General features: G+C 48.6%; 1 protein-coding gene across 3 annotated transcripts in view; it reads right to left on the reverse strand.

Annotated features, from left to right (window-relative positions):
• Positions 1 to 20,000, reverse strand: part of LOC123758469 (Ankyrin-repeat, SH3-domain, and Proline-rich-region containing Protein) — a 303,178-nt gene that overhangs the window by 106,295 nt on the left and 176,883 nt on the right. The window contains exons 1-2 of one of the 3 annotated variants that reach the window (XM_069322577.1): positions 12,099 to 12,193; positions 6,129 to 6,973 (exon numbers count right to left, since the gene is read on the reverse strand). The exons of the other annotated variants lie outside the window; for them this stretch is intronic. Coding sequence (XP_069178678.1) covers positions 6,129 to 6,632 — 504 coding nt within the window. The 5' untranslated portion in view covers positions 6,633 to 6,973; positions 12,099 to 12,193. Of the gene's footprint in view, positions 1 to 6,128; positions 6,974 to 12,098; positions 12,194 to 20,000 lie in introns of those variants that run through there. 3 annotated transcript variants of the gene reach the window in all.

A 20,000-nucleotide genomic window follows, 5' to 3' on the forward strand; every position in this document is an offset into this window, starting at 1 on the left:
GAGGATTCGAACCTGCGTCCAAGAGGTTGGGAACCTACGTCTGGGATGCTCTCGGACGTAGGTTCGAATCCTCGTCACGGCCCTTGTGGATTTGTTCAGCCTAAATCTGTATTCTCTTGAGCGCAGGCGGGAGAGATACATAATAATTTACATGTGGAAGGTACTAGAGGGGCTGGTCCTAAACCTGCACACAGAAATAACATCACATGAGACCAGAACACATGGCAGGATGTGCAGAATACCCCCGTTGAAGAGCAGAGGTGCAACAGGTACTCTGAGAGAGAACTCTATCAACATCAGAGGCCGAAACTGTTCAACACGCTTCCACTACACATAAGGGGCATAACTGGTCGACCCCTCACAGTGTTCAAGAGAGAACTATCAACATCAGAGGCCCGAGACTGTTCAACACGCTTCCACTACACATAAGTGGCATAACTGGCCGACCCCTCACAGTGTTCAAGAGAGAACTATCAACATCAGAGGCCCGAGACTGTTCAACACGCTTCCACTACACATAAGGGGCATAACTGGCCGACCCCTCACAGTGTTCAAGAGAGAACTATCAACATCAGAGGCCGAGACTGTTCAACACACTTCCACTACACATAAGGGGCATAACTGGCCGACCCCTCACAGTGTTCAAGAGAGAACTTGACAAACACCTCCAAAGGATACCTGATCAACCAGGCTGTGACTCATACGTCAGGCTGCCAGCAGCCGCATCCAACAGCCTGGTTGACCAGTCCAGCAACCAGGAAGCCTGGTCGACGACCGGGCCGCGGGGACGCTAAGCCCCGGAAGCACCTCAAGGTAACCTCAAGGTGGTGACAGAGGCCCGGGGAAAGGCACCTGGTACTCACCTGGCGGCTCAGTAGGGCACGTCATGGACACGTAAGTTCCACAGAAATCACAGATACTCACCTGAAACGACAAATTTTTATTAGAGAAAATAATATTAAATATTTTTTTCATCACAATCTCCACTCCAAATTAAAAAAAAAATACATTAGTGGCTGTATATTAATAAATTGTCAGTGATTTATATACAGATCATTACAGGTGTGGCTGTAGAGAACAGGTGTGTCTGGAGAGAACAGGTGTGTCTGGAGAGAACAGGTGTGTCTGGAGAGAACAGGTGTGTCTGGAGAGAACAGATGTGTCTGTAGAGAACAGGTGTGGCTGTAGAGAACAGGTGTGGCTGGAGAGAACAGGTGTGACTATAGAGAGCAGATGTGACTGGAGAGAACAGGTGTGGCTGTAGAGAACAGATGTGACTGTAGAGAACAGATGTGGCTGTAGAGAACAGATGTGACTGTAGAGAACAGATGTGACTGTAGAGAACAGGTGTGGCTGTAGAGAACAGGTGTGGCTGTAGAGAACAGGTGTGTCTGGAGAGAACAGGTGTGGCTGTAGAGAACAGGTGTGACTGTAGAGAACAGATGTGGCTGTAGAGAACAGGTGTGGCTGTAGAGAACAGATGTGACTGTAGAGAACAGATGTGACTGTAGAGAACAGGTGTGGCTGTAGAGAACAGATGTGACTGTAGAGAACAGGTGTGTCTGTAGAGAACAGATGTGACTGTAGAGAACAGATGTGGCTGTAGAGAACAGGTGTGGCTGTAGAGAACACGTGTTACTGTAGCACTGGCCCAAACAACCGGTTGGACGAAGTATCCAACACACTAGCAGCAGTTACGGTCACCGAGTGAGAGGATCTTGACAGCAATAAGCCTCTAATTGGGCAGCTGTTTGACAGGTCCTAAGAGATCCTATTAGAATACATCAATATTCCCAGTTTCATCCCTGGAATGTGGCAGTTCAACCGCCATGTTTGTAAGGGAGGAGGAGGCCGCCCCCATGATCTTGAGGTTATCTTGAGATGATTTCGGGGCTTTAGTGTCCCCGCGGCCCGGTCTGAATACATGTCCCCCCCCCCCCCCGGCCCGGAATACTGAATACAATGATGAATACATTCCCTTAATTGAGAAATTCTCCTAAGTGTTACGGAAATCTCTTGCTTAGGCCCCGCTCCTGTGCCAGGTAAGTTACGGGCTCACCATAGCCCGTGCTACTTGCCCCGCTCCTGTGCCAGGTAAGTTACGGGCTCACCATAGCCCGTGCTACTTGGAACTTGTTCAGAGTAGCTGAATCTATAACAACAACGGCCAGACCTCAGAATACTCTTCAGTGTTCCAAGCCGCGACATCTACTCTCGCTCTCCTAAGTGTCGATAGACTCGAGGAGCTCTTGCATGAAGTACATGTTTTGACACCTCTCTTTGCTATTAACGTGTCACCTGTTTATTTTGAATTGTATTTTGACTCTCTCGCCCTCCAGGTCACCTTACCTCGAGGTTACCTTGAGGTGCTTCCGGGGCTTAGTGTCCCCGCGGCCCGGTCGTCGACCAGGTTGCTGGACTGCCCATTGTCTGGCCTCCTGTAGTTAGCCCTCCCATGCTGCGTGTCCAAACACCTAGGGCGTCTCCTTCAGGTTTTCTGGGGGTTGCTCAGGTTCCTGGTATTTCACGGGGTTTCAAAGAGAATTGTTGAGACCGAGTGCTTCGTCATTAAATGCGACACGTGACAGATGTGGTCCAGGAGCAAGGTTACGCTCTACGGATTAAGGTTTCCAAGATCCTAATGCTCTCTTGCATTAGGGTCTTGGACAAATGGCTACTAAAGTTCAACCCAAGTAAATGTAAGGTAATGAAACTAGGAGGAGGAACTAGGAGGCCAGTCACTGGATACCGAATGAGAGATGAAGTCCTTCACGAGACGGACAGAGAGAAAGAGCTGGGAGTTGATATCACACCAAACCTGTCTCCTGAATCCCACATCAAAAGAATAACATCAGCGGCCTATGCAAGGTTGGCTAACATCAGAACAGCCTTCAGGAACCTGTGTAAGGAATCCTTCAGAATCTTGTACACCACATATGTAAGACCAATCCTGGAGTATGCGGCCCCAGCATGGAGCCCGTACCTTGTCAAGCACAAGACGAAGCTGGAAAAAGTCCAAAGGTATGCCACTAGAGTAGTCCCAGAACTAAGTGGCATGAGTTACGAGGACAGACTACGTGAACTGCACTTTACGTCACTGGAAGACAGAAGACCTCGGGGAGACATGATCACCACATACAAAATTCTCAGGGGAATTGACAGGGTGGACAAGGATGGAGTATTTAACACGGGTGGCACACGCACAAGGAGACACAGGTGGAAACTGATTACCCACATGAGCCACAGAGACGTTAGAAAGAACTTTTTCAGTGTCAGAGTAGTTAACGGATGGAATGCATTAGGCAGTGATGTGGTGGAGGCTGACTCCATACACAGTTTCATATGTAGATATTATAGAGCCCAGTAGGCTCAGGAACCTGTACACCTGTTGATTGACAGTTGAGAGGCGGGACCAAAGAGCCAAAGCTCAACTCCCGCAAACACAACTAGGTGAGTACAACTAGGTGAGTACCAGTTGATTGACAGTTGAGAGGCGGGACCAAAGAGCCAAAGCTCAACCCCCGCAAGCACAATTAGGTGAGTACATCACAAGCATGGTCCCCTCTTCAACTTTCTCAAGCCGGTACTTGTAAGGTGATCAATCTTGATCAATCTAGAGTGTAGGAAAAGGGGGGGGGAGGAAGAGGGGGACAGGAAGGGGGTGTAATGGGCGAGGCATTGAAATGGTCATTCCCCTCCACCGTCCGACCCCACCAACCTCCCTCAACAGAAAACGGGAGTCATGGGGGAAGGAGTTAGGAATAGGGGGCCATTAAAGGGAGACTAAAATATGTTTACGCGGCTCAACCATCCGTCTTGTATAACGAGGGCTTTCTTCTCTCCCCCCCGGGTGTTGACGACAGATGCCGTCACCCATCATTTACGACACCTGACAGTAAATGACAGTTTATACTTATATTATAAATCAATATAAAAGGTTTACCTGTTTTTTTTTATATAGAATTGCTGACATTCTGAAAGAAAACGGAACGTAGGTGAGGGATCAGAGCCACAGAAACAGACATAGAACTGACAGTGATGACGGGTGAAGGGAAGAGAACTATCAAGGAGGGGCAAAAAGCGCCAAGCCATTACGACAAGCGTTTGGGCTATGACGAAGTGACGCTCAAATCACGTCAATGGAGTAGGCTAACAATGCAAACACCAGTTGGTTTCTAACAACCTACCCTATCTCAACCTACCTATAACCCTCCCTTCCCTCCCTCTCACACTCTTGCTTCCTTCTGATTACCTTGTTCGCTTCCTACTCTACCTATACTCATCCTCCTCCTCTTTCAGTTCTTCTCTGTCTCCTCCTGTTCCGTCTCACCCCCTCCCCCCCCTCTCCCATGACCCAGGCACTGGGAAGGAGAGATATGAGAGCGGAGAGAGTAAGTGATCAATTCCCATCCCATTTCGCTTCTGCCTTTCCACCCCCAACCTCATACCTTCCCTCCCTCTCTTGTGGGTTGAGCACATGACCAGAACACACCTGTGGTTGAACACACCTGTGGTTGAACACACCTGTGATTGAACACACCTGTGATTGAACACACCTGTGATTGAACACACCTGTGATTGAACACACCTGTGATTGAACACACCTGTGATTGAACATATGACCAGAAGATACCGTTCTCCCCCCTTACCCCCCTCCCCCCCCCTCTCTTTACACTACTCTACAAAGTAGGGTCGAATACCCCTGATAAAAGTATGCATCCCTATAATCCCTTTACTCTAAACCTAACCTATTCTAACGTATCCTAACCCAACCCCATCTTAACCTAATCTAACCCATGTTAACCCTAAGACAACCTGACCCAACTCATGGGAAAAAAATAACAGATGAAATAGTTGTGCTTTTAATAATGTGTATGACGTTACTAGAACGTCATAATAACGTCCCGCTAACGAGCAAATTGAACGCGTTAATAAGTGCTGAAGGCACTTTGAGCACTTCCGCAGGCGGAACATTCGAGGCCCTTCACAGATATTGTAGCATGCACATCAGCTGCTTGCTTTCTATCAACCCTCTCTCTCTAGGCTCTGATCTAGAGGCTCTCTAGGCTTTCTCTCTAGGCTGTGACTCATACGTCAGGCGTCTAACAGCCTGGTTGATCAGTCTAGCAACCAGGAGGCCTGGTCGACGACCGGGCCGCGGGGGACACTAAGCCCCGGAAGCACCTCAAGGTAACCTCAAGGTAACCCCCATACAGTTCTTAGGTCTAACCTATTGACCTAATCTCCCTCTGATCCAAAGTGATATTCACTGCAAGAACTCATTCACTGTATTCCCTCCCTCCACCCCCCACCCCCCCACACCCTCTCCTGGCACACCTGGTCTCATCTGTATCACCAGGTGTAGGTAACTGCTGCCATAGGTAGCTGGCTGGACACCTGCCCAAGTCCTCCGTCCCCCATATTATATTTAGGTAGATTTTGACCCGGATTTACAATCGAGGTGAAAATATTCTTGGCTATTATATATGGCTCGACTTGTGATTACAATCCCTGAAGATTGTGTTATATATCTTCGTTGATTACAATCCTTGATGGCTGTTCACATCTACGTTGATTACAATCTTTAATGATTGTGTTTATCATCAGTGATTACAATCTTTAATGATTGTGTTTATCATCAGTGATTACAATCTTTAATGATTGTGTTTATCTATCAGTGATTACAATTCGTAAAGACTATTCCCTTCGTCGTTAAACACAATCCTTAAGAAACTATTATTCTACATGTCTAATCACTTCTAATTCAATTTTCTAGTTCAAAAAATGCTAGTCAAGTTAACTGGTGATAAAATCAACGATTTACCAATGAATAAAATAACAAATTATTTAGAAAAAAAAGGAGTGAGTACAACCCCAGTTTCCTTGGATGAGTAGATGAGTACAGTCTCCTCACAGGAACCTGTATTCATGAGTGTGTAACCAACCATTAACAAATGATGAGTACGTACACAATTTACATGAGTAATCCGATGAATAATTGCATAATTGAATCTCCCGAAACACCCAATCAGGGATTAGATTAGAGTAATGATGGATTAGAGAACACCTTAATGAATAAGGTGAGTGAATCTGGTGAATAAGGTGAGTATAAAAGTTTAATTATTTACCTTTTTGAAGCCGGACCATCTACAGGTTCGGGTGAGGGAGGCCGCCCGTGATGAGTCCAGAGACACTACCAGGCATCCTGCCCCCTCTTCTGCTACGCCTACGCCCACATCCACGCCGCCCACATCACTGCTGCTCTCTGGGCTTACATCCGCCCTGGAGGCTTCTGCTTCGCTGGAGGAGACTTTGCGTTCGGGGCTCTTCCTGTCGGCGCCCATGTTCTCCTCAGACACGCCCACGCACTGCCAGGCCACGCCCACGTCTCTAGCCTGGGGTGTGGGTGATGGAGGAGGGGCGTGGCACTCCCCCAGTGGCACCCCCTCGCCCTCACCCACCACCAGGCCACATCGCGTCACGGCCCCGCCCTCGAGGAGTGACGGGGAGTGGCACGGGCGGGCTTCTTCGTGGGCGGGGCTGGGCGTACGCCAACGCCAGCGGTTGGTCATGACTGTCAGGTAGTGGGCTTGGTCGGCCTCGACGGGGAAGAGCAGGTCGGGCTCTTGCATACTGCACCCCCCCCCCCCCCCCCACCACGCCCACTCTCAAGAGTCCGGGCACTCAGCACGCCCACGAGTTACCCTAGGACTCTCAACACTCAATACCACTCTTCAAGCGCGCCTCACTGCTCTCCACCGAAGGTTCCGGTCAGTAGTCACTCCCGGTACTCATCAGTTGTGACTAATTACAGTCCTTGGAGATCAAGCCTCACCTAGACGGTTCTTCACACTGTGAAGAGTTCCATCCAACTCCTGGCTCCCGCCTGTCTCAGTCGCCGCCCGCCCTCCGGCGCCATGGTGGGCGCTGATCGAGTCGTCAGGTCCCACCCGAAGTGCCAACAGCATGAATTCTAGTGCAAAACACCACTAACAATAGGTTTATCGAACACAAAAGCCACCCCTCACCACAGAATAAAACAAACAGGCATATCCAGTATATAAGACACACAAGATTAAATGCACTTAAAAGCCAACACAATGAAAGTTACAACATATTTCAAAGTTATTGCTATTTCAACACATCTTTGCACGACACAATGATATATGCAAGTGATAATCGAGTCACAACGAGTATGTTGTTGTTTCAGATTTAGCTACTGGGGAGGAAGTGTCCATGTAGCACGGGCTATGGTGAGCCCCGTAACCCCACAACCAGTAGGGTCTAAGATCTGAGACAATTTTCCCCCCAATGTCAATGTCGTTGATTCTTTTGAACCAAACTCAACCTCTCTATCCTCAACCTGTCCTCAGAGAGGCGATGCCCTGGATGTAATAGATTCACAACAACTACATAATTAGTGTTATCTATTCTCTATCCATGATTAACTTTGAATTAAAATAAGTTTATGGCGGTATAAAGACACACAAAGGGTTATCTTGAGGTTATCTTGAGATGATTTCGGAGCTTAGTGTACCTGCAGCCCGGTCCTCGACCAGGCCTCCACCCCCAGGAAGCAGCCCGTGACAGCTGACTAACACCCAGGTACCTATTTTACTGCTAGGTAACAGGGGGCATAGGGTGAAAGAAATTCTGCCCATTGTTTCTCGCCGGCGCCTGGGATCGAACCCAGGACCACAGGATCACAAGTCCAGTGTGCTGTCCGCTCGGCCGACCGGCTCCCTATCGGAGGTACCGAGAAGTGCCCCAAGAGTCAGCCAGCGTGCCCAAGGTCACCCTTAAGAGTGTCAAGAGTCGTGAAGGAATAGAGGTGACGGGGTTGTGGCTCCCACAAATTAGGGTCCACGTGTCTAGAAGACATAAGGGGAATCCTTCAGGGACCTCATCTGTCTGTCACTAACTCATCCTTCCCACTAGACACTCTACCACTCTCTCACCCTAGCACACGCTTCTCCGTGGTTCCTCACACTCAAGTGACCCCCTATTATTCAGAGGGTGTGTCTCCTCCCCCCCCCTAGGGTGTGATCAGGGTGTCTGGCACACCCTGGGAATAATACCTTAATTACCCAGTCTAAGTGTATCCTCTTGAGGTAATGTTCAGGTGAGGATGGTACGTGATGAGGCAAGCCTATGAGTGTGGTGGTGGTTGGTGGTGGTGGTTGGTGGTGGTTGGTGATGGTGGTTGGTGGTGGTTGGTGATGGTGGTGGTGGTTGGTGATGGTGGTGGTGATAGTGGTGGTGGTGGTGGTGGTTGGTGGTGGTTGGTGGTGGTGGTGGTGGTGGTGGTGGTGGTTGGTGGTGGTTGGTGATGGTGGTTGGTGGTGGTTGGTGATGGTGGTGGTGGTTGGTGATGGTGGTGGTGATAGTGGTGGTGATGGTGATGGTAGTGTTGATGGTGGTAGTGATGGTGGTGGTGATGGTGGATATAGTGTAGGCAGCGATGATAAGATGTGGACTCCAGTGACCCCATACGACACCAGTCCATCTCTCTATAATAACCGGGATTGAATTATATATGGATCAAACAGTTGACCTGCTCCGGAGCACAAGGAGGTGACGTGTAACAAAACCACCCCTGGTTCGAAACCCATCCTACAGCCTCTCCCAGCTCGAGCACCGTTCACTACATGCACACTATAACCCCTCATGATCCAGGAAAGATATACAGGTTTCGCCAAGGGGAAGAAGTATAAAGCTTGATGAATACCACTTCAAAAGATTACGAGCGAGGGTGTCCCCCACACACCTCCCAACACCAAAGGTACACACATTAACCAGATAACATCAGCAACAAATGTGAAGCTGAGAGAGAGAGAGACAGAGACAGAGACAGAGAGAGAGAGAGAGAGAGAGAGAGAGAGAGAGAGAGAGAGAGAGAGAGAGAGAGAGAGACAGAGAGAGAGAGACAGAGAGAGAGAGACAGAGAGAGAGAGACAGAGACAGAGACAGAGACAGAGAGAGAGAGAGAGAGAGAGAGAGAGAGAGAGAGAGAGAGAGAGAGAGAGAGAGAGAGAGACAGAGAGAGACAGAGAGAGAGAGAGAGAGAGAGAGAGAGAGAGAGAGAGAGAGAGAGAGAGAGAGAGAGAGAGAGAGAGAGAGAGAGAGAGAGAGAACTCACCACACCACGTGGTCTCACTTCACACAACTTAAACTATAATAAGAAACTTGAGAAGGTCCCCCCAAGAGATTTGGCACCAGGATATTTAAACGGAAATAACAGAGGAGATATGATCACAACGTAGAAGATCTGAGGAGGTACAAAATAGACTACTCGTGACCTTTCGCATGTGTAGTGTGACTTTAAGATGCCATACCGTGTTCAGACGGGCGGGGGTAATTAATGGTTGGACACGTGTGGAGATGACATGATTGTATGAATGTGTTTGAAGGTGTGACAGGTGTGTGTGAGAGGTATACACGTGACAGGTGTGTGTGAGGGAGATATACACGTGACAGGTGTGTGTGAGAGGTATACACGTGACAGGTGTGTGTGAGAGGTATACACGTGACAGGTGTGAGGGAGAGGTATACACGTGATAGGTGTGAGGGAGATATACACGTGACAGGTGTGTGTGTGTGGAGGTGACAGGTGTAGGGGCTGCAGGTGTGTGGTATGGGCGCCTACCTTGCCAGATATAGCGCCGGTGACCAAGGCAGGTATGCGGGCCTCATACCTGGCTATAGACGCCCTCTGGCACCGCCGGACAGCCATACACTCAGCACACACACACACACACACACACACACACACACACACACACACACACTTAGGTAATTACACTTAGGTAATTACACACACACACACACACACACACACTTAGGTAATTACACTTAGGTAATTACACACACACACACACACACACACACACACACACACACCCAGCACACACACACACACACCCAGCACACACACACACACACATGGTAAACCAGAGTATACACCCACGAATAATACCCCTAGAGTACACATACACCAGACAGCTGCAGCAAGACTGTGTGTATTGGGCCACAAAAAGGAGGTACTTTTAACGCCCCAAACATTTCTCGACAGGATTCTTCACTCGTGTATGAGAGCAGAGGAGTACACAAGAGTGTAAGGGGAGACAGAGAGTGTAAGGGGGACAGAGTGTAAGGGGAGACAGAGAGTGTAAGGGGAGACAGAGAGTGTAAGGGGAGACAATATAAGGGGGAGACAGTATATGGGGAAGAGGGGATGCTACGTGCATTAGGCCTCGGCTCACTCGCTTCCCTCTAGACGTAAGTTGGTTTTTCCTCCTCCCTCACTCTCCCTCCCCCCCCTCACCCCTCACTTCTCCTCACAAGCACTCAAATTGGTCTCCAAGATATTTGTTCTTTAGCCAATGATGGCGAGATACAGGCGAAGGGAAAGTTGAAGAAATATGGACTACAATGTGAGCTAAGAGGCGAACTGTCCGCCTTGCTGACACCACCAACCATCAACCTAACCTAACCTAACCTAACCTAACCAACCATCAACACTCCTGAAGAACCTCCTTCCCAACCCCACCCTAACGGAGCCGGTCGGCCGAGCGGTCAGCACGCTGGACTTGTGATCCTGTGCTCCCGGGTTCAATCCCAGGCGCCGGCGAAAAACAATATGCAGAGTTTCTTTCGCCCTATGCCCCTGTTACCTAACAGTAAAATGGGTGACCTGGGTGTTAGTCAGCTGTTACGGGCTGCTTCCTGGGGGGGGGGGGGGGGGGATGTACTCACTTATTTGTACTTGCCTATTTGTGCTTGCGGGGGTTGAGCTCTGGCTCTTTGGTCCCGCCTCTCAACCGAGAGGCGAACACACACACACACACACGTGTGTGTGTGTGTGATGTGTGAAAACCCCAATATTGGGGGGCGTCTACAGTGGTGGTGGTGGTGGTTGTAGTGGTGGTGGGGTGGTGATTAGTAGTGGTGGTGGTGGTTGTAGTGGTGGTGGTGATTAGTAGTGGTGGTGGTGGTTGTAGTGGTGGTGGTGATTAGTAGTGGTGGTGGTTGTAGTGGTGGTGGTGGTTGTAGTGGTGGTGGTGATTAGTAGTGGTGGTGGTGGTTGTAGTGGTGGTGGTGATTAGTAGTGGTGGTGGTTGTAGTGGTGGTGACTGTTCTAGTAAAGTTGATGTGGTTGTGATTGGGTGTCCAGCTCACAAACATAAACAAACTCTCGTGTCATCCAATCACTGCCAATCTTTACAACAGCGGGCAATCGGTGCCACCCAGCTGCCCACCACACACTGTAGCAGCACCCAAGCTGCCCACCACACACTGTAGCAGCACCCAGCTGCCCAACACACACTGTAGCAGCACCCAGCTGCCCACCACACACTGTATCAGCACCCAGCTGCCCACCACACACTGTAGCAGCACCCAGCTGCCCACCACACACACTGTAGCAGCACCCAGCTGCCCACCACACACTGTAGCAGCACCCAGCTGCCCACCACACACTGTAGCAGCACCCAGCTGCCCACCACACACTGTAGCAGCACCCAGCTGTCCACCACACACTGTAGCAGCACCCAGCTGCCCACCACACACCGTAGCAGCACCCAGCTGCCCACCACACACTGTAGCAGCACCCAGCTGCCCACCACACACTGTAGCAGCACCCAGCTGCCCACCACACACCGTAGCAGCACCCAGCTGCCCACCACACACTGTAGCAGCACCCAGCTGCCCACCACACACTGTAGCAGCACCCAGCTGCCCACCACACACTGTAGCAGCACCCAGCTGCCCACCACACACTGTAGCAGCACCCAGCTGCCCACCACACACTGTAGCAGCACCCAGCTGCCCACCACACACTGTAGCAACACCCAGCTGCCCACCACACACTGTAGCAACACCCAGCTGCCCACCACACACTGTAGCAGCACCCAGCTGCCCACCACACACTGTAGCAACACCCAGCTGCCCACCACACACCGTAGCAGCACCCAGCTGCCCACCACACACTGTAGCAACACCCAGCTGCCCACCACACACTGTAGCAGCACCCAGCTGCCCACCAAACACCGTAGCAGCACCCAGCTGCCCACCACACACGAGAGGAAACAGGGTCCTACACTATACACCGGTGGAGAGGCGGAAGAGAGAGAGAGAGCAGCAACCGGGGCACCGTGGCTCTGGCACCGGGCACTGACGGCGAGGGTGCCCAAGCTAGACTGAACCCTGGGCCAGACCTTCACAGTCAAGGGGGCAGTGCCAACACCCCCTCCCCCCCTCATAACCCCCCATAACCCCTACCCCTCGACAATAACACCCTCATCTCTCACGCCCTCTCCACATCCATACCCAAGCACTACGCCTCGCCACACACACACACTCCCCCACTCTCCCAACGAGAGAGAGAGAGAGAGAGAGAGAGAGAGAGAGAGAGAGAGAGAGAGAGAGAGAGAGAGAGAGAGAGAGAGAGAGAGAGAGAGAGAGAGAGAGACAGAGACAGAGACAGAGACAGAGAGAGAGAGAGAGAGAGACAGACAGAAAGAGAGAGACAGAGAGACAGAGAGACAGACAAAGTCGTGGGGAGTAGATTAATAGAGATTTGGAATCAGGGAAATTAGGAGTGTGGGAGAGAATGAGGGAGGGAGAGGCTGGGAATGAGAGAGAGAATGAGAGAATGAGTCTATGAGTGAGTGAAAGTGAGACAGGCAAGTAGGTAGTCACCCACCCTCATAATACCTCATGTGAACAACCACGCCCTCCCTCATCACACCACTAATGATACACTTCCCTACACATACCTATAATTACCCCAACGTGTAAATACGGTAGTTGGAATGCCAATAGAGTCGTTAGTACCTTAAAGCCTGTTAGGGGTTTTCATTGAAAGAAACTAGCAAGGAATGAGTGCGTCAGTTTTCATCAATCAGAAGTGAGTTTCCATCAATCAAAAGTTAGTTTCCACCAGTCAGAAGTTTCCACCAGTCAGAAGTGAGTTTCCACCAGTCAGAAGTGAGTTTCCACCAATCAGAAGTGAATTTCCACCAATCAGAAGTGAGTTAAACCAAGCAGAATTCAGTTTAAATCTGGAAGGTTATTAAGGCCTATCAACCTCTGGAGGGTTATTAAGGCCTATCAACCTCTGGAGGGTTATTAAGGCCTATCAACCTCTGGAGAGTTATTAAAGCCTATCAACCTCTGGTGGGTTATTAAGGCCTATCATCCTCTGGAGAGTTATTAAGGCCTATCATCCTCTGGAGGGTTATTAAGGCCTATCATCCTCTGGAGGGTTATTAAAGCCTATCATCCTCTGGAGAGTTATTAAGGCCTATCAATCTCTGGAGGGTTATTAAGGTCTATCAATCTCTGGAGGGTTATTAAGACCTAACAACCTCTGGAGGGTTATTAAGACCTAACAACCTCTGGAGGGTTATTAAGACCTAACAACCTCTGGAGGGTTATTAAGACCACCACAACACCTTACTGAACAACTTGTAGATATTCCTTATTCCTCAATATGGTCCGTAACTGAAATAAACTCAGACCATATATCGTACCTAATAGCCAGAATTGCCTAACAAGCCGAATTTTCCAGAAATAATACATTTCCCATTTTCTCTTATGGCTGGATGTATTTCGTATGATGTATTTCCTTGTATGATGTATGATTGGGATTTTGTATTGAAATAACTCAGTAGTTCATTTTCCGAGTGATATATATGATATAGCATTGTTTATATATATAATATATAATATTATATTCTGTTAGGAGAGAACCAGATTAGAATTAAAAAAAAAATGAAAATCGCTCTGCCTGATTGGCAAATCGGGCTTTGCTTACTACGCCAAGTAGCGCACTCCCACACATAGGTGGGTACAAATAGGTAAGTACATATAGTTCCCGAGTCCCCCCCCCCCCCCCCCATTTCCCATCACTGGTGTCCTGTCACATGCTGTCCCACCCATTCCACGCGGCCCCATCACTCACTGGAAGGGAAAAGTCCATAAGGAGTGCATTCATCACGATTCCCAATTTCAGAGACCAATTCCTTTCCCTCATATCATCTTGGATGTAACCCCCCACAGTCATTTTACTCCCATGTCTCTCTCTCTCTCTCTCTCTCTCTCTCTCTCTCTCTCTCTCTCTCTCTTTCTCTCTCTCTCTCTCTCTCTCTCTCTCTCTCTGTCTCTCTCTGCCTGCCCCTCATGTCTCTCTGTTATCAAGCTCCTTCGACATTCTGCACTTATTTCTATCTCGTATTATCATGATCATTTCTCTCCCATTCTCTGTGTGGTTACTCACCTTGTCTCTCTCTCTTCGTCTTTTGTTCTCTCCCTCTCCTCTTCTCTCTTCTTCTCCTTTCTTCTCACAACTACATTTATCTTTCTCTGTTTCATTTCTGATTTTCGGTGTAGATATTTTGTCTCGTGCACTGACGAACGACCAAAGATAGACATGTAGCGAGCCGCCACGGACATGATAGACCCATCACGGACATGATAGACCCATCACGGACATGATAGATCCATCACGGACATAATAGAGCCACCACGGACATAATAGACCCACCACGGACATAATAGACCCACCACGGACATAATAGACCCACCACGGACATAATAGACCCACCACGGACATAATAGACCCACCACGGACATAATAAACGCACCACGGACATAATGCCATTTAACACGGCATAAAAATGGGCTTCCTCACCCATTTGGCACCAGTACATGTGTCCGGCTTCCTGGCACTATCTACAGCTTCATTACAGTGCTTTTGCTGCAGTTGAACTCAAGTAGCCACTTATTACCCCCACTTTTAAGTTCTCCTGCAGCATTTTACCAGCTTCCTGTAACGTAGCTCCAGGTCCAGGTTCAGCTCCAGGTCCAGGTCCAGGTCCAGGTCCAGGTCCAGCAACCAGGAGGCCTGGTCGACGACCGGGCCGCGGGGACACTAAGCCCCGGAAGCACCTCAAGGTAACCTCATAGTCGCGTGATCAACATCACATTGATAGGAAGACTTGTGTCCCCTCTAGGAGGGCTCTAAATATTAGAGGAAGGGCTCTAAATATAAGGGGAAGGGCTCTAAATATAAGAGGAAGGGCTCTAAATATAAGAGGAAGGGCTCTAAATATAAGAGGAAGGGCTCTAAATATAAGAGGAAGGGCTCTAAATATAAGAGGAAGGGCTCTAAATATAAGAGGAAGGGCTCTAAATATAAGAGGAAGGGCTCTAAATATAAGAGGGAGGGCTCTAGATATAAGAGGAAGGGCTCTAGATATAAGAGGAAGGGCTCTAGATATAAGAGGAAGGGCTCTAGATATAAGAGGAAGGGCTCTAGATATAAGAGGAAGGGCTCTAAATATAAGAGGAAGGGCTCTAGATATAAGAGGAAGGGCTCTAAATATAAGAGAAAGGGCTCTAAGTATAAGAGGAAGGGCTCTAGATATAAGCCCTGATGTCCTGTTAGTCCAGTAGTTGCTCCCATTCTGAGGTCCGGACATTTAGTGAACATAACCGAGCAAATATAGCGGCGGCCAGGATAATGACAGGATGGATAATGAGAATGATAGGATGGATAATGAGAATGATAGGATGGATAATGAGAATGATAGGATGGATAATGAGAATGATAGGATGGATAATGAGAATGTTGAAATCCAGGGATCCCACAGCAATGTTAATACTCTTCAAATCACTTGTACTGTCTCGTCTTGAGTACTGCTCAGTACTCACTTCCCCCTTCAGAGCAGGAGAGACTGCTGAAATAGAGGGAATACAGAGAACATATACAGCACGCATAGACGCGATAAAACACTTAAAATTATTGGGTCCGTCACACGCTTTCAAGATGTACTCTCTGGAAAGGAGACGAGAGAGATATCAAATAACATATACATGTAAGATACTGGAGGGCCAGATGCCAAACTTACACAGTAAAATAACAACATACTGGAGCGACCGATACGGAAGGAAATGGAGAATAGAACCAGTGAGGAGTAGAGGTGCCATAGGCACTATCAGAGAACACTGAACACCAGAGGTCCACGGGTGTTCAACACCCTCCCTGCAAGCATTATATTACAAGAACAAAGGTGGACTTCTTTAGAAAGCAATTATAGACAAGCTCCCGCAAGAAGTGCCGGACCAACCGGGTTGTAGTGGATATGTGGGCCTGCGGGTCGCTCCAAGCAACAGCCTGGTGGACCAAGTTATCACAAGTCAAACCTGGCCTCAGGCCGAGCTCGGGGTGTACACGAATTCCTGGAAACCACTCAAGGTAAACTGGAAAACTGCAGGGGCCAGATTCACGAAGTAGTTACGCAAACACTTACGAACCTGTACATCTTTTCTCAATCTTTGGCGGCTTTGTTTACAATTATTAAACAGTTAATGAGCTCCGAAGCACCAGGAGGCTGTTTATAACAATAACAACAGTTGAATGGCAAGTTTTCATGCTTGTAAACTGTTTAATAAATGTAACCAAAGCCGTCAAAGATTGCGGAAAGGTGTACACGTTCGTAAGTGCTTGCGTAACTGCTTCGTGAATCTGGCCCCAGGTACTTAAAGCTGTTATTTGTTAAAACCTTGGTTAAACCATGGGTTAGACCTGTCTCTCATTGGCTTCTCTCTGGGCAGGAACAAACTTTCTTGTTGCAGGCGATGAGTCACAATAACGTGGCTGAAGTATGTTGACCAGACCACACACTAGAAGGTGAAGGGACGACGACGACCAGGACGGACCGAAACGTCGTCGTCCCTCCACCGTCTAGTGTGTGGTCTGGTCAACAAGTTTCCTGTTGCCTACTGATACTTGTGGCTGATGCAACCAACCAAGCCTTGTGGGCTCCATTCTCTGAGTTGTGTTCCCCCAAAGAATTCCTATTAGGAATCTTCTGGCGCCTTTGGCTTGCCTTTACATGCTGATCCTTTCCCTTTACATGTCATTCCTACTTCCACCAGATATATATCAATCAACAGCGATGATGTATTCCTACGGAGGGCCTCTTCCGTTATGTCTGACTCATTCAGAGTGAACATGATGTCAAGTCTACCTAATTGGTCATTACCCATCATTCTTGTTAGTCGCCTAACGTGCTAACTTATCTTGAGGTTATCTTGAGATGATTTCGGGGCTTTAGTGTCCCCGCGGCCCGGTCCTCGACCAGGCCTCCACCCCCAGGAAGCAGCCCGTGACAGCTGACTAACTCCCAGGTACCTATTTACTGCTAGGTAACAGGGGCATTCAGGGTGAACGAAACTTTGCCCATTTGTTTCTGCCTCGTGCGGGAATCGAATCCGCGCCACAGAATTACGAGTCCTGCGCGCTATCCACCAGGCTACAAGGCCCCATGCAAGCTTAGAAACTTTGTAGACGATGCTTGTAGATGATAGTTTGAAGTTTAGCTCACTTGTATCTGTGTCTCCCTGTGGTTCCTTATTCTTCCAGTCTATCTTGTTAGTGATAGTACAGTGACACTGTAATGGTTGTTTGGTACAGTGACACTGTAATGGTTGTTTGGTACTGTCACTGTACTGGTTGTTGGTCCTCTCACTGTCACTGTACTGTTGTTTGGTCCTCTCACTGTCACTGTACTGTTGTTTGGTACTGTCACTGTCACTGTACTGTTGTTTGGTCCTCTCACTGTACTGTTGTTTGGTACTGTCACTGTCACTGTACTGTTGTTTGGTCCTCCCACTGTCACTGTACTGTTGTTTGGTCCTCTCACTGTCACTGTACTGTTGTTTGGTCCTCTCACTGTCACTGTACTGTTGTTTGGTCCTCTCACTGTCACTGTACTGTTGTTTGGTCCTCCCACTGTCACTGTACTGTTGTTTGGTACTGTCACTGTACTGTTGTTTGGTACTGTCACTGTCACTGTACTGTTGTTTGGTCCTCCCACTGTCACTGTACTGTTGTTTGGTCCTCCCACTGTCACTGTACTGTTGTTTGGTCCTCCCACTGTCACTGTACTGTTGTTTGGTCCTCTCACTGTCACTGTACTGTTGTTTGGTCCTCCCACTGTCACTGTCACTGTTGTTTGGTCCTCTCACTGTCACTGTACTGTTGTTTGGTCCTCCCACTGTCACTGTACTGTTGTTTGGTACTGTCACTGTCACTGTACTGTTGTTTGGTCCTCCCACTGTCACTGTACTGTTGTTTGGTCCTCCCACTGTCACTGTACTGTTGTTTGGTCCTCCCACTGTCACTGTACTGTTGTTTGGTCCTCTCACTGTCACTGTACTGTTGTTTGGTCCTCCCACTGTCACTGTACTGTTGTTTGGTCCTCCCACTGTCACTGTCACTGTTGTTTGGTACTGTCACTGTCACTGTACTGTTGTTTGGTCCTCTCACTGTCACTGTACTGTTGTTTGGTCCTCCCACTGTCACTGTACTGTTGTTTGGTCCTCCCACTGTCACTGTACTGTTGTTTGGTCCTCTCACTGTCACTGTACTGTTGTTTGGTCCTCCCACTGTCACTGTACTGTTGTTTGGTCCTCCCACTGTCACTGTACTGTTGTTTGGTCCTCCCACTGTCACTGTACTGTTGTTTGGTCCTCTCACTGTCACTGTACTGTTGTTTGGTCCTCCCACTGTCACTGTCACTGTTGTTTGGTACTGTCACTGTCACTGTACTGTTGTTTGGTCCTCCCACTGTCACTGTCACTGTTGTTTGGTACTGTCACTGTCACTGTACTGTTGTTTGGTCCTCTCACTGTCACTGTACTGTTGTTTGGTCCTCCCACTGTCACTGTACTGTTGTTTGGTCCTCTCACTGTCACTGTACTGTTGTTTGGTCCTCTCACTGTCACTGTACTGTTGTTTGGTCCTCCCACTGTCACTGTACTGTTGTTTGGTCCTCTCACTGTCACTGTACTGTTGTTTGGTCCTCTCACTGTCACTGTACTGTTGTTTGGTACTGTCACTGTCACTGTACTGTTGTTTGGTACTGTCACTGTCCTGTTGTTTGGTCCTCCCACTGTCACTGTACTGTTGTTTGGTACTGTCACTGTCACTGTACTGTTGTTTGGTACTGTCACTGTCACTGTACTGTTGTTTGGTACTGTCACTGTCCTGTTGTTTGGTCCTCCCACTGTCACTGTACTGTTGTTTGGTACTGTCACTGTCACTGTACTGTTGTTTGGTACTGTCACTGTCACTGTACTGTTGTTTGGTACTGTCACTGTCCTGTTGTTTGGTCCTCCCACTGTCACTGTACTGTTGTTTGGTCCTCCCACTGTCACTGTACTGTTGTTGGTCCTCCCACTGTCACTGTACTGTTGTTTGGTCCTCTCACTGTCACTGTACTGTTGTTTGGTACTGTCACTGTCACTGTACTGTTGTTTGGTCCTCTCACTGTACTGTTGTTTGGTCCTCTCACTGTCACTGTACTGTTGTTTGGTCCTCTCACTGTCACTGTACTGTTGTTTGGTCCTCTCACTGTCACTGTACTGTTGTTTGGTACTGTCACTGTCACTGTACTGTTGTTTGGTCCTCTCACTGTACTGTTGTTTGGTCCTCTCACTGTCACTGTACTGTTGTTTGGTCCTCTCACTGTCACTGTACTGTTGTTTGGTCCTCCCACTGTCACTGTACTGTTGTTTGGTCCTGTCACTGTCACTGTCACTGTACTGTTGTTTGGTCCTCTCACTGTCACTGTACTGTTGTTTGGTCCTCTCACTGTCACTGTACTGTTGTTTGGTCCTCCCACTGTCACTGTACTGTTGTTGGTCCTCTCACTGTCACTGTACTGTTGTTTGGTCCTCTCACTGTCACTGTACTGTTGTTGGTCCTGTCACTGTCACTGTCACTGTACTGTTGTTTGGTCCTCTCACTGTCACTGTACTGTTGTTTGGTACTGTCACTGTCACTGTACTGTTGTTGGTCCTCTCACTGTCACTGTACTGTTGTTTGGTCCTCTCACTGTCACTGTACTGTTGTTGGTCCTGTCACTGTCACTGTCACTGTACTGTTGTTTGGTCCTCTCACTGTCACTGTACTGTTGTTTGGTCCTCTCACT

This window comes from Procambarus clarkii, chromosome 11 (assembly GCF_040958095.1).
Source record: "Procambarus clarkii isolate CNS0578487 chromosome 11, FALCON_Pclarkii_2.0, whole genome shotgun sequence".
NCBI classification, from domain to species: domain Eukaryota; kingdom Metazoa; phylum Arthropoda; class Malacostraca; order Decapoda; family Cambaridae; genus Procambarus; species Procambarus clarkii.